At 34.7% G+C, this 14257-nt stretch overlaps 1 protein-coding gene across 1 annotated transcript; it reads left to right on the top strand.

The window, feature by feature from the left end:
• The first annotated feature begins 2417 nt into the window (after window positions 1-2417).
• LOC116005526 (protein YIPF1 homolog) lies at window positions 2418-6174 on the top strand. Its single transcript, XM_031245738.1, has 6 exons — window positions 2418-2639; window positions 2718-2760; window positions 2888-2968; window positions 3883-4081; window positions 4836-5103; window positions 5827-6174. Exons 1-6 carry the CDS (start codon window positions 2583-2585, stop codon window positions 6031-6033), a joined length of 855 nt encoding a protein of 284 aa, XP_031101598.1. The 5' UTR covers window positions 2418-2582; the 3' UTR covers window positions 6034-6174.
• Window positions 6175-14257: the final 8083 nt, after the last annotated feature.

The raw sequence follows: 14257 nt of genomic DNA, 5'->3' as shown, positions 1-14257 counted from the left end.
CTTCCCGTCCCTGGGTAGATTCCTTATGTCTCAAAAACTTGTCCGAGATGACTGAAAATCCTTCCTTTGCTCCTCATTTGTGAATAAACTAAGATTGATCAAATGTAACACACAAACGAGCCTTAAATGTATCAAGGTAAAAGAAATAAGCAACAAAACTAACTAAACCGTGGGGTAAATAATGGTATAAAATCATGTGTATCAACTACAAGACAACAGGCTCAAATTATGAAGTACTGTTTGGATACCTTTTGTAGTCATTCTGGTCAGTGTGTAAACTTTCAAAAATCTTTGGTTTCCTTTTCAAAGAATATGGATCTCCTTGCCCATTATATTGCCAATTGCCTCGGCATACCAAGATCAGAAGATTTGGGCAAATACTTAGGAGTACCATCTTTCCATGGCATAATTAAAACCGAGACCTTTTCTGACTTGTTTTCAAAGGTCCGAAACAAGCAGGCTCGATGGAAAACGAAGACATTATCCTTGGCTCGTAGACGAATGCTTGTACAATTAGTTTTGGCTGCTATACCATCTTACACAATGCAAACCACGCTCCTTCCAGTTGGGGTGACTTCATAGCTAGAAAGGCTAATTCGTGATTTCTTATGGGGATCCTCGAATGAAGGCATGAAATGTAATCTTGTAGCCTGGGATACTGTATCAAAAAGTAAAGAGCTAGTAAGTCTGGGTATTCGAAAGTTGGATGTAATGAACCAAACATTTCTAACTAAGCTTGGTGGAGGTTGTCTACACAAGAAGATTGTTTACGGGTTAAAATTATGGAGGCTAAGTATACAAACCACAATTGTGATCCTCAAACGTGGTAGCCAAAAACTAGATGTTCTAATGCCTGGAAAGGGATTTTGAAATCCACCCCTATTCTCACTAAGGGTACGCGGAAGCAAGTGAGGAACGATATGAAGACGTTGTTCTGGCTTGATCCCTGGATTGGCCACCGATCCTTCGTTGGCATGCTTACTACCCGATTGTCCTTGCTAGAGCTATATTCATATGTAGCGGATTATTAGGACGCAACTACAGGTTGGAAGTGGCCACAGTTTGAAGAATATCTCCCTCCCGATGTACATAATCGTCTGGCGGTAATTATAATATCGGATAAAGATGACCAGGAGGATGTATCAGTTGGGGCGAAGGTAATTCAGGACAATTCTCTGTCAAGTCGACTTATGATATGTTCACAACTTCTACTAATAGGAATAGCCCCCAAACTTGGGGGAACATTTGGAAGCTAAAAGTCCTGAGTCGCATCCATACATTCCTATGGCTAGCGATGCATGAATGGCTGATGACCAATGAAAATAGACACAAATGGGGGTTTACATCCAACAACAGTTGCGAGATATGCCCTGGGGTACCAGAGACCACAGAACACATCCTTCGGGAATGCCCTAGAGCACGAAGTATCTGGAATCGTTGCTACCTAACATGTTGCAAACCACCCAAAGCTTATCTTTCACATTTTGGCTAGATTCTAGAATAAATGGCTTCATCAAAGGCAACCGAAGCGTCACCTTTCCTGTAGCATGTTGGTGGCTTTGGAGGTGGAGAAATGACAAGACCTTTAATGCGAAAGAGTTGGAGCACAAGTTTAAAAACACTTGGATGAGAGTTCTTAAACATATGGCTTTGCAAGGGCATTAAAGCCATACTCCCAATCGGCTAGCAGATCTTGGAATTGTGTTAGATAGACCAAGCCACCCTTGGGCTGGTTAAAGATCAACGTTGATGGGAGTTCCAACCCCTCCAATAATCAGGCAGGAAGTGGAAACCTTGCCAGAAATGACAAGGGTGACTGCATAAAAGGTTTTGCCTGCAGTAATGGTTCCTGCTCACTGAAAGTAGCCGAAGCTTGGGCACTCCTTAGAGGAATCATAACTTGCGAAGTTACTAAAGAGCAAGCAAACGCTGTTTGAGAGCGACTCTAGTAACATTGTTGAGGCCATAAACCGAGAGGCAATTGTTAGCAGCATTACGGAAAATATTCTCCATCCATGCAGACGTGAGTTAGAGAGCATGAGCGAATGACAGGTTGTTCTTATTATCACCAAAGAACAAAACCAGACAGTCGATTTTTTGGAACGCTGCGACGTATCAAGGCTTCATATTGATCAATAAACCGCCAGATGATCTCGCTCATATCTTGGATAATGACCTCGGGGGAATCCCGGCTTGGCGTCAAATACTACTATAGTTACTGTACATTTGGGTGTCCTCCCTCCGATTTGATCTAAAAATAATGGGTATTAAATCTGATCAATTTTAAATTTGTAAATTAAAATTGCAAAATACAATAATATGGAGGCTGAAATTACAATTAACTCTTTAAATTAAAATTATTACTGTATTTTTTAACTTTTTCTTTCTTTCTTTTTTTGTTAATCTTTAAACGGAGAATCAAGAATGGTAGATCTCCTTCGCTAGAGTCATCCCTGAAGAAGAAAGCCAAGCTCCGCAGGCCGGGACACGAATAAGAGCTTCTTCTTCAAAAATTACATATTTTTATATGTATATATAGATATAAATATACATACAAGCACAGATAATACTGAATCGCGAAGATGATGTCAAGCAATTATACTGCCATTGATAATCAAAATGTCTCCGGATCTGTTCCTGTAAGTTAATCTCTTTAACTCTCACTTTCTTATTCTCAATAATAGCACCAGATCTAGTTATTCTTTGCAATTTTGCAGGCAGTAGCAGATCCTTCACCCCAAGTTTCTGTCAAATTCACTGGTAACGGAATTTGTTAATGTGCAAATTTGTTTCGTGTAGTTTATAATCTCTCCTCCTTTTTTTTTTTTTTTTTGTTGGGCGATCGGTTTCTGATAGATTGGAAGCATATTTCTTGAAATTGTTGCAGAGTCGAATCTTCAGACCTTTCCGCCTTCGACTTCACAGGGGAAAATCTCACGTAGCTCTGGGCCACCTCGTGATGCTGATGGTATGTCCTCTGTAGTTATATATCTAATTCAAGATTTCGTTTCATTGCATTTCGAATTGGTGTCAAGGTGGAGAAGAATTTAGGCTGAGTTTATAAAAATTGCACTGAGCTTAATGTCTAGCTGGGATTTTGAGAAGATCGAGAATTAAGGTTTTGTGGATGATGAGTGATTCATAGTCATGACTCATGTGTACTACTAGTTGATTAGCCTGCACATATGATTTAATAAGGCTTCAAGTTGCTAAGGCTGTCTTTAGGTCTTTGGATTGACTATGTGTTGAGTATTGAGGACAATTTAGATGCTGTGGTTGTAGTAATTGGAACCTGGGCGTTTGATGACAAGATGGTGAGATGAATGCTGTTTGATCCCAGTTCAATTGATATATGCTGGTAGTAGGAGCCAAGCTGTGGCAACAATATACTAGAGGCTCTTGGGTTTTTTAATATTTGTTTCAAAACTAGAGGCTCAACTGGTAAATACCTGTTTGTTTCTTAGGTTACTTTCATCCTAGCTTTGAATGAGTTAGAGAATTTGGAAAAGTACTTTGCTTGCTGCAAAGCATGTGTTACAAAGCTTTGTCACTTTGACCTTTGGGAATCAAAGGGGAAGTTTCTATTCTGTAGTTCTGTTCTGACTTGTTACCCTCTAAATTTCAGACAGTGTGCAGAAATTTTTATTTGTTTGATTTGGGTGTTGGTTGGAACTTTTACCAACGTACTATAAGATGAGGGTTATTTGTAAAGGTGTGTTGGGGAAAAGGCAACTAAAAGACTCTGGGGAACTATTATTTTTTCTTTATTTTCTCTCGAAGAAAATAAATATAAAAAAATTAAAAGTTGTGTTAATTTGTTCCATATTGAATTTTATGTTGCTGCTTTGTGTAAGAAATCATAATTTCGCTGTATTGTTTTAGATACCTTCTCCAAACCAGTATCTGGTTCTGAAGATCCCCAGCAGCAGCAGCAGGCGAGTGGCTGGTTGAGTGTTTTCACCATTGCTGCTTACAAGCCCTATTTTGACGTTGACACATCTGATGTTTTGGAAAGAATAAAAGATTCACTCTTTCCTTTCAGCGGAGCCTTTACTGAGAAGACTTCTAGTAGCCCAGATTTGTACGTTGCCTTACTTTTTCATTTATTCATATTCAGTCAAGTACTCAAGTTATTCAGTATGTTTGGATCCTTGGTTTGTTTAGTTCTGCCTCTAACTCACATTCATAAATTGGTATATGGTATTGAAAGATTGTTATAAAAAAAATTATCCAAGATTCGCAGTTGTATTTCAATGAAATGCTCATGGCTTTGACACTCTGTTTAATTCAGAGTAGATTCAGTATTTTGTGCTATTTCTGACTACATTTGACAACTAAGTCATCTGATATAGTTGATCATGCTCCCTCAGTTGCTTCAATTGATACTGGAGTATTAGACCTTTGCTCTCTTTTCCAGTAGCATCCACTATGTCTTTATACACTAATAGATGAAAAAGATCTGAGATATCAGATATGTCTTTATAATGTTCTATATGTCTTTTATCTGAAAGTAATCTGTATTAGTGTTAAAAACTTGAATACATCTAATTTTAGAATCAAATGCTCACTGTTACATGTGTTCATGAAGCAGTTTATAGAAATCAATGATCTATTAACTGATGACCTGATATTTAAACATCACCAGGTTTTTGTTGTTTATTGAATCTTTATTTTCATGCTCTTCTGTCACTATGTTCAATATGGACAGAGTTGTAAACACTTGGAAAATGTCTTTTCATGAAATTCGTATGCTCAAAATAGCCTTAAATCTTAAGTGGATATTTATTAAAAAGCATATAGTGCCCACCCCAATATTGTATTTTTTTCTCTTGCAGGTATGGACCATTCTGGATATGCACTACCTTGATATTTGTGGCAGCTTCCATTGGCACGTTTGTTACATATCTATCCCACAAGCTTCAGAACAAAGAATGGGACTATGACATCAATCTCCTGACTTGGTCTGCAGGCTTATTCTATGGATATGTACTGATAGTCCCTCTCTGCTTATATGTAATTCTCAAGTACTTCTCTGCTCCAGCTGGCATTGTTCAACTGTTCTGTCTTTATGGATATTCCCTGTTCATCTTCATCCCTGCATTGGTAAGTGTTTGATATTCAAGTTCTTTTACATTCCATATTGGGACATAGGATAGGTTCTTGTGAATCTAATCTATTAGGGTTGACATTTTCTTGTTCCAAATGGTCTTCTGAAGGCTTAAGTTTGCAAGTTACAAGTGACTGTCTGACTCCTTTTTCGGGGCATTTGGTTGGAAGGAGGGAATTAGGGGGGAAGGAATTGTAATTCTATGAGAAAAGAATAAGGTGGGAATTCAAATTCCATTGGTTGGTAGACAAGAATAGAATTGTTGGGAATTGAAAGGGAAGAAGTGAATAAATACTAAAATGCCCTTGTATAATAATAATGATAATAATAATAATAAAAGGGCAAAACTGTAATTTATTGTGGAATTCCAATTCCACAAGTTGTGGAATTGCAATTCATCGGGGGACCCTATGTATTGCAATTCCATTGTTGGAGGGATTGCAATCCCCTCCAACCAAATAATGGAATAGAAATTCCATGGAATTTGGTAGGAATAGAATTGCAATTTCATCCTACCAAACACCCCAGTTTATCACAAACAGGAATAAATCATAACTATTGGTCTGTATTTATCCAGTGATTTTTAAATTACCTTGCAGCCAGTTGGCAAATATAGGGGTTACCAAACACAAGCATCGGTGTCTTTAAGGATTATCGTAATTAAGAACCATGAGATTATACACTTGATGACATCTGACGTCCATCTTGTTTTGCTGTAGTGCCTCTCTGTTGTCCCATTCGAAATTTTCAGATGGGTGATTGCTGGTGTAGCAGGGTTCATGTCCGCCACCTTCGTTGCACTTAATCTCAAGACCCACATCGTGTCTTCTGGTGAGAGGTGGTTCTTGATTGTAGTTGGTATCTTTCTGTTGCAGCTTGCTCTTGCTTTGGTGCTAAAGCTCTACTTGTTCACTGTCACAGTATAACTCACTCTAAGAACTGTAGTTAAAAAGACACATGAATGCATCAACTCGAATTGTAATTCATCGTTAAGACAATTGTATTAATTCAATTTTGGTATTGCACAATAATATTCATTTAGAAGAAACTTGTGTTTCTGGGTCATTCACACCATGTAAATTTTGGTTTTGTTTGAGTTACTGTAATCTCAATTGAAAATAAGTGAAATTAAACATTTATTAAACTCCCAACGCTTAAACATTTGCATGCCGGCAAGCAAAACCCAAAATAAGTGACAACTCAAGGAAATAACAAAAGAATAAACCACTTTTGTAGATGACACGGTTTCACTTAGTTTGTGCAACAAGCCCTTTAAACCCCTAAGTTCTCCTTAGTGGATGAGTGAGGTTTCGTGAGATTTTGTAGAAGATATACCCACAAAATAAAAAATCTTCAAAAATCCTAAGGAACAATGCAAGTATTAGTCTACAAATTGACATCCAAACAACAAAAGACACTCATAAACTAGGAATTAACTAACAAGTTCCTCCTATATAGAACTGAATAACAAACTTTATCATTCACACCTCATCTTTTCACGAGTAAAATTTATATAGACCTTGGTGCATAGTGTAAAGTGTAAATAATTGGAATCCAAATTAATTGCATTAGAGTCCCTCATTTGCCAACCTAGCTTTTGGTTTATTTAAGAATTTCAAGATTTGTTTTTTGGTACTAAGATATGGCATACCTTTTTATGTAAATAGTTGTCACTTGTTCAGATGTCAATTCTTAGTACTCAATATGAAATATCATTAGGATACTTGCCCTATCAGTCATACACTGGATAGGACATTCATTCAAAACCGAATTATATATGAAAGAGACTAAACCAAAGAATGCTCCTATGCATGAGGTGTCAAAAGTGACTAACATGCATCATTCAGGGAAAAAATTAATGAGATTAAAAATAAAAATAAACTAAACACCAAGCTAAAGGAACATAAAATAAAAAATAAAAAAAAATAAAAAAAAAAAGAAAGAAAAAAAAAATAAAAAAAAAAAAGAAGAAAGTAACAATTATAAACCAACATGCACTAGAATGTATTCAACCTTGAACAATCCACACTTAGAGATGAGAAGTACATTGCCATCAATGTACAAAAATAAAATAAATTAAAGCACAGAGAGAAAGAAATAGGGTTAGTGGCACTTCCCTAGGATATATTGTTGCTAGTACGAAGTCTTGAAGCATGTATAGTGCAGCTACATCAACAACAAAAACTCTAAGGATTAGGCAAAACAAGAAAAAGAGCAATTTGTGCACATGCAGTAACTTCACACTATATTTTGACCTTGTTAATGCTCGAATGCCTAGAAACTTAGAACATAAAAGTTGTAGAGAATTCTTTAATCTTTTCATAGAATCTTAAATCACTTGAATTTGACATTGTATGAAAGAGATATGAAATTTTTTCTAACATGTCACACAACCGTGTTGAGGGGCATGTAACTTTCTATTTTTTCTTACCTTAAACCTATATTTTGATATCGCCCTAACATAGGGCATGTCCAAGGGAATGTCAAAGTCCCCTTTTTTTTTTTCCTTTTTTTTTTTTTTCATTTGTTTGCTCTACATACTTCAACCTAACAACACCAAAAATAAAAAAAAAGAAAAAAAAAAGAAATAATCTAAAAGAAAATTTGGAATGCCTCCCAAGAAGTGATTGATTTAATATCTTTAGGGCAAAATACCTCAGTACTTAAGAATTATGAAGTTGAAAGAGCATTCCGTCCTATTTTTCTTTCCCTTGTTCTCTTAAAATATTTCCTTAGTTGATGACAACTTAACTTTAATGTTCCCTTTAGTGGATAGATTACCTCAATAGTGCCAAACAATAACACGCATGTGATAGTAAATGACACGAAGTAAGGCATATAACTAAGGGTCCTCATGCAAATCACTAATAAGACAAGGTAAAGTAAAAATCACTAGATCCTTCAATTTCTTTGGGAGCATATTTAGTAGAATTGTAGAGCACCCCTCATTCAAAGTCATCAAAGATAGTTCCTCTAGCCTTCTTTTGTTGATAAGTAAATGCTTCAAAATTTTAGCACACTTAGACTTCTGTGCCAAAGTCTCAACAAAAGGAATGTTTATGGGGGGTTTAATTTCTTGAAGATCTCAAAAAATTTATTGGGTTGCTCGTTGTTCCTCTCGTTTCTTAACCTGATTGACTAGGGTATAGGTGGCTTATATTCTCTCAATGGAGGTTTTGCTTTAGGCTCCTTAGTTTTATTTGTATCACTACAAGTGGTGATTGCATTCACATGCTCTCTTGGGTTAATATCGGTGTTGCCTAGCAAGCTCCCATTTGCCTTTTCTAGATTACCCATGTCATCTATCCAAATTAAATTTCCAAATTCTGAAGTATGGCCCTATGACTTTTCAGGGTGCTATTTGTTTCATGAATCCTTTTATCAATTTTCTTCATGAAACTTGAGATTGTTGGCAATACTCTTGAGTTTGTTGCATGAACTCATGAGTGGTTTACATGAATTTGGCAAGTACATCTTCCAAATTAGACTTCTTTTAATTTCTTATGGTGAAACCTGTTATTGAAACCCTAGTGAGGGTGTTGATTGCCTCCATAAAAGAAATTCATATAGTTCTTCCACCATCGGATTATAAGCATTATTGTTGTAAGGATTATTTGTGGGATGTCATCCACCATTACCTAGATAGTCCACTTGCTTCAATTCATTGGTGCAACTAGACCTTAAAGGGAAGGGCATATTGAGTCCATCCATGTGAATAACCCCACAATTATCACAAAGCATCACATACATGTGTTGCTTGTTGAGGAATGAACCACTAAATTGACAATCTTGTTGAGTTTCTCTAATTGAGTTGCCAAGACTGAAAATGCATCATCTAACTCATAAATTTCTTGTTTCCTTGATGGTCATCTCTACGATTGCTGCTTGAACTACCACTAGGGGTTTAATTAATGTTTAAATTAGCCTCAACTACTATGTCAATCAATTACATTTTATATGGATTCAACCCGGCCCCTTTTAGAAAGTTTGAATGTGTATCTGATCTGGTAAGCCATGATGATGGCATCTTCTCATCAATATATAGCTCTTTGTATGTCTCTCAAGTAACATTATTGAGGCTCTTAGCTTCCATCTCGGTGAAAGAAAGAGATATATATTATTCCACAACTTGGTAGTTTTGGCCAGTAGAAAGTACTTGGACATAGAAAGTTCTAGCCAACTCATCCCAAGTAGTAATGGTAATATGGTATGACTGAGCGATGATAATCTATCTCAACTATTGCTTTTCCCTTCCCTACGGAGTTGAGAAATTACTCTCTATCTCATCATCGAATGGTACTAGACTCATTGGGTCATTTTGAGTCATATACTATTAATTATTAAGTGTCTGTCAAAAGTAAATAAGTATTTTTTTTTAAAAAAAAGGTAATAATAAATGAGTAAAATAAAATTAAGAATAGATTAAAAAAAATGACTATATTATAAAAATTAAAGATAGAGTTCTTAATATTTTAAGTCATTGGCAACAGTTTCAAAACTTGATACTCGATTTGCAACTACACAAATCTTATTAGACAAGTGCACCTATCACTTTTTAGTATAGAAAAGTGGGTAACGTGTGTTGTATCTCATAGAGACTATTGTTTAATGCTCGAATATCAGGAAACTCAGAACATAAAAGCTATGAGGGAGAGATGGGAATTTTTCTAACAATGAGATTAGAGAGGGAGTAATTTTTATCATCATCATCATTATTATTACGGACTGCAATTTCGAATACTCCGATATAATTATATTTTTTGGGTATCTGATGCAAGAAACACCGGTGTCTATTAGCACAATAGACTTTCTCATTATTATTATTATTATTATTATTATTAGTTACTGTGGGAACTTTTATGGTGTCATGCATATAGATTTATATCATGCATATACTTAGTCAAATTGTATTTTTTTTATGAGAACCGTATTTTTTATTTTGTTACATGTAAAATATAATAAACTAGAGGGTAAAATTTTATGTATATTGTGAACCCAGTAAAACTTTTCTCGTAAATATATATATATAAAAGAATATGATGTAAGTCAACACGAAAATCAATATTAATAAAATTAGTAATCCGTATTAATTTAATTGAAACATAGTGTCACAAGAGATTATAGTCATGAGAGAATTGGAACGAACACGTGGATATTAAGAAAGCTGCCATAGAAGTTGGAACAAAGGAAGAGACAAAGCATAGTAAAGTATGCATTATATTATAATTCAAACAAAACAAACGACAAAGATGCCTTTATGAAAAATGTGTTGTTTCTTCAACAAAAGGCAAAACCCCCATTTCATTATATACTAACAAAGCCATATTAGATTAAACAATGACTCTAAAGATTCACTACCAAAGTCTCTCCATTCCCTAGATATATATAAATAAAACAGTAATACATTCACTTTAAACCAAACAAATAAATAAATATAAAAGTGAAGTAATGGGAAACTTTTACAATTTAGAATTAAAAACATATCATTATTAGTTTTAAAGAAGATATATAATGTAATTTACTAATTACTTTTTTGAAAATAATTTACTAATTACTTAACAAAGAAACAACTAATTAGGATAAGAGCGAAAAAAATGATATAAATTCTGAGTAAAGTATATATATACTTCACAATCTTACATTCATTCATTATTAGGTGAAATGAAACGAAGAAAACGACAAAAAAAAAAAAAAAAAAAAAAAAAAAAAAAGAAAGAAGAAGAAGAAGAAGATATCACTAATTAAATAGTAATCAATCAAAGTATTAAATAATTAAGAATAAATTAGGATTTAAATACCTTAAAACTCAATTGAAAAAGCACAGTGCATATCAACTAGACTAGACTCTATGATTTTTGGAGTTTTAGACCAATATTTTTTAGAATTTGGGAGGATAGGAAGGAGTGATGAGTAGAGTGAAACCTTCGTCACTTGTGGACGGTCCGGGGGTACGGGGAACAACGTTCACTCTGAGAGGCACAAGAGCTGGTCTAGGGGGAATCGTCACTTCTGGGAATTGAACCCGGGTTCTCCCGGAATTCCTCCCCACAAAGAAAGCTCACTTGCCACTTGAGCTACCCCGTTGGATTGTTAAAGATTAATGATGATTGATCTCTTGCTAATATTCTCTCCGTAGAGCTCGTCGCAAAGAATCTTTCTGTTGGTGCTTACCTCTCTTGTGTGGTTTATGAATTATTACAGGAGTGGAGTTTACTCAGTACACACTCTCAAATAGTAGTTACAGATTTCTCTCGTCACCCCCAAAAAAATTGGTAATATAAAATAATATTAATGTTTAGAAAAAAAAATCATTTTAGGAGTGTTTAGCAATTAGCTGGTTTGACCAGCGAATAATATTAACTGATTACAGAAAGGTGTTTGGTAACTTAAATGTTTACTCTTAGTCGATTGCATATAAAATGACCAATAAGGGCATAAGTATATTGTGCTATTTACTTAACTCTTCAAGTATTTTTACAATTTATTGGTGTCGTTGTGTTATCATTAATTATTTTTAACTATTATTTTTATTTTATTATTAATAACGTTATAATTATCAAGAAATACTTCATAGTTAAAAATAATTCAATATTAAAAATATAATTTCAAATTAAAAAAAAAAGAAAAGAATAAATGACATAAGTTGTTAATAATAATAATTCAACATAACAATTAACACAATTCAAATATTGGGCTCTTGGCGGTTAATACTACAATAGAACAACTACTAATTAATGGTAAAGTGGACTTTTAAAATGAAAATGCAATAAGTTGATATCAATAAACTACTTAAAGTAGCTTTTTTCATTTTCAGCTTATTGGTATCAATAAGCTAAGCCAAAAAATTATTTACCAAACACTCATATTAACTGTTTGACCAGCTAGACTTGGCTGATAAGTCATTTTTAAAATACGACCTAGTCTTTATTTACGGTATAAATTTAACTTCTCAAATATTATTATTAAAATGACAAATTTGACCCTAGGAATTAAATCGCCCACTAATAAATATATCACTTAATAAAGCAATGAGTCAAATTCGATTCGCCACTTTAAAAATAACAAAGTAACTAATTTTACGTCATACCCAAAAATGTTAATTTTCTTTAATATTTTTCTTATGTGTTTGCAAGTGACATAGTAAAACGGGTTGCAAGTGAAATAGTAAAACGGGAGAGAGAAGAGAAGAATCTTTCCTGGTTTAGAAAAAGGGAAAACTATGTACATGAATTGGTTGTTTGGCAGCAAGTCAAATACTTCATAGTCAATCTCAGCACCCCTCCCTACTAATTTCACATACTATACAACATACAAATTAAAGACTATTATATTTCTTCTTATAATTAGCTTGCTAGCTAGCTTCAATCCTCAGAACCCTCCTCACTTTCTCATTCATTATATTAATTAGCTTAACAGAGAAGAGAAGAGAAGAGAAGAGAGATGTTGAAAAGAAGTATGATTTGGTGGTCTGTAATGACGCTTCTTCTGCTTTCCTCAAGCTTCTCAGCTAACAAGCATGGAGTGTTGGGAGGCAGATTCTTGCAACATCAAAATGGGGAACATCAATTAACCCATACTACTACTACTAGTAATGATGATTTTGTTACTGTCAACAGAGAAGTGCCCTCATCTCCTGATCCTTTACACAACAGCTCAGGTCAGTAATACAAGCTACCCAGCCATGACTACAAACCAAAATAATGTTTATCACAAGAGTAATACTACACGTATTCTTATTTTTTTACTCCCTATTTACTTGGCATATTCTGATTTTTCAACAAAAAAAGGGGGTCACAATTTTTATTCATTTCTTTATCTTCTATTAATAAAATCATAACACGTGAGGAGTGACAGGAGGTTGTACTTGTTAAGAGTTCATATATCAGTTTCCTTGATCATCCGTACGTACATGTCAAATAAAATATGGCATTGTAATTGATTCAGAACCTCAAGTAGTATTGTTTGGCTTTGTTTTAAGAAAACAAAATAAGAGAGGTAGGGATTAAAACTCTTACTACATGTATGTACTGATTTTATTTGAGGAAAAAAAAAAAAAAGTAAAGGAATATAATTGAAATTGTTGTTTGTCTTTTAATCAATGTCATGTTTGCAGGGAGTAAAAATTTAGTAAAAAGTGGATTACGTTTAGAATTACTTTTGTCTTAATTATAGTATCAGGATTTTGTTTTGATGACTTAGAAAAATCCAATTATATGTTTGTAATTTTTTATTTATAAATTAGCTTTGCCATATAGCTTCAACATGTGTATTAATGTAGTGAACACTGAAGATATAACAATAGAAGAGTATGTTTTTATTTGATCGAGAATGCTGAATGGTTTTAAAATTTTTTTTTTTTTTTCACTTTTGTGCTCTTTTTATCTCTCTCTATATTTATTTATTTATTTATTTATTTCAAATTTGGAAAAAGTATACTATAGACAAAATTACTTGAGCTCTTACTCAAATTTATATTAGGATCAAGTTCTCGTGTGACCACGCACCATTAGGTACACATAAATGCACCATTAAGTGTTCGAAAACACATAACATGATAATTACAGACACATAACATGATACCTACAAACACATAAACTGTTAACTACATGTACAAAATATGTTAACTGCAGACACATAACATGTTAACCAACATCTTATGTGTATGCAGTTAACAAATTTTATACATGTGGTTAACAATTGATGTGTCTGTAGTTATCATGTTATGTGTCCGTGGCTACTATGTTATGTGTCTTTAATTTATTTACATGTACAAAAATAATTAACGACAGATACAAAATGTGTTAACTGCAGACACATAATGTTTGGACCAAGATTCACAATGCAATATGAACTATGTTACATAGTATAACAATTGGTGCAAATATGTGTCAACTTAAACTATAATTTTAGCAAATTGGCTTACTGTATCCAACCCACGTAACTATGAGAACATTGATGAACAACTTTTGCAATGGAATAAAGGCTATCCATAGATATCAAATCCCCCCCCCCCCCCCCCCCCCCCCCCCCCCCCCCCCCCCCCCCCCCCCCCCCCCCCCCCCCCCCCCCCCCCCCCCCCCCCCCCCCCCCCCCCCCCCCCCCCCCCCCCCCCCCCCCCCCCCCCCCCCCCCCCCCCCCCCCCCCCCCCCC

Source organism: Ipomoea triloba, chromosome 15 (assembly GCF_003576645.1).
Source record: "Ipomoea triloba cultivar NCNSP0323 chromosome 15, ASM357664v1".
Lineage (NCBI taxonomy): Eukaryota > Viridiplantae > Streptophyta > Magnoliopsida > Solanales > Convolvulaceae > Ipomoea > Ipomoea triloba.
This window is presented reverse-complemented; position numbering and strand designations above follow the sequence as displayed.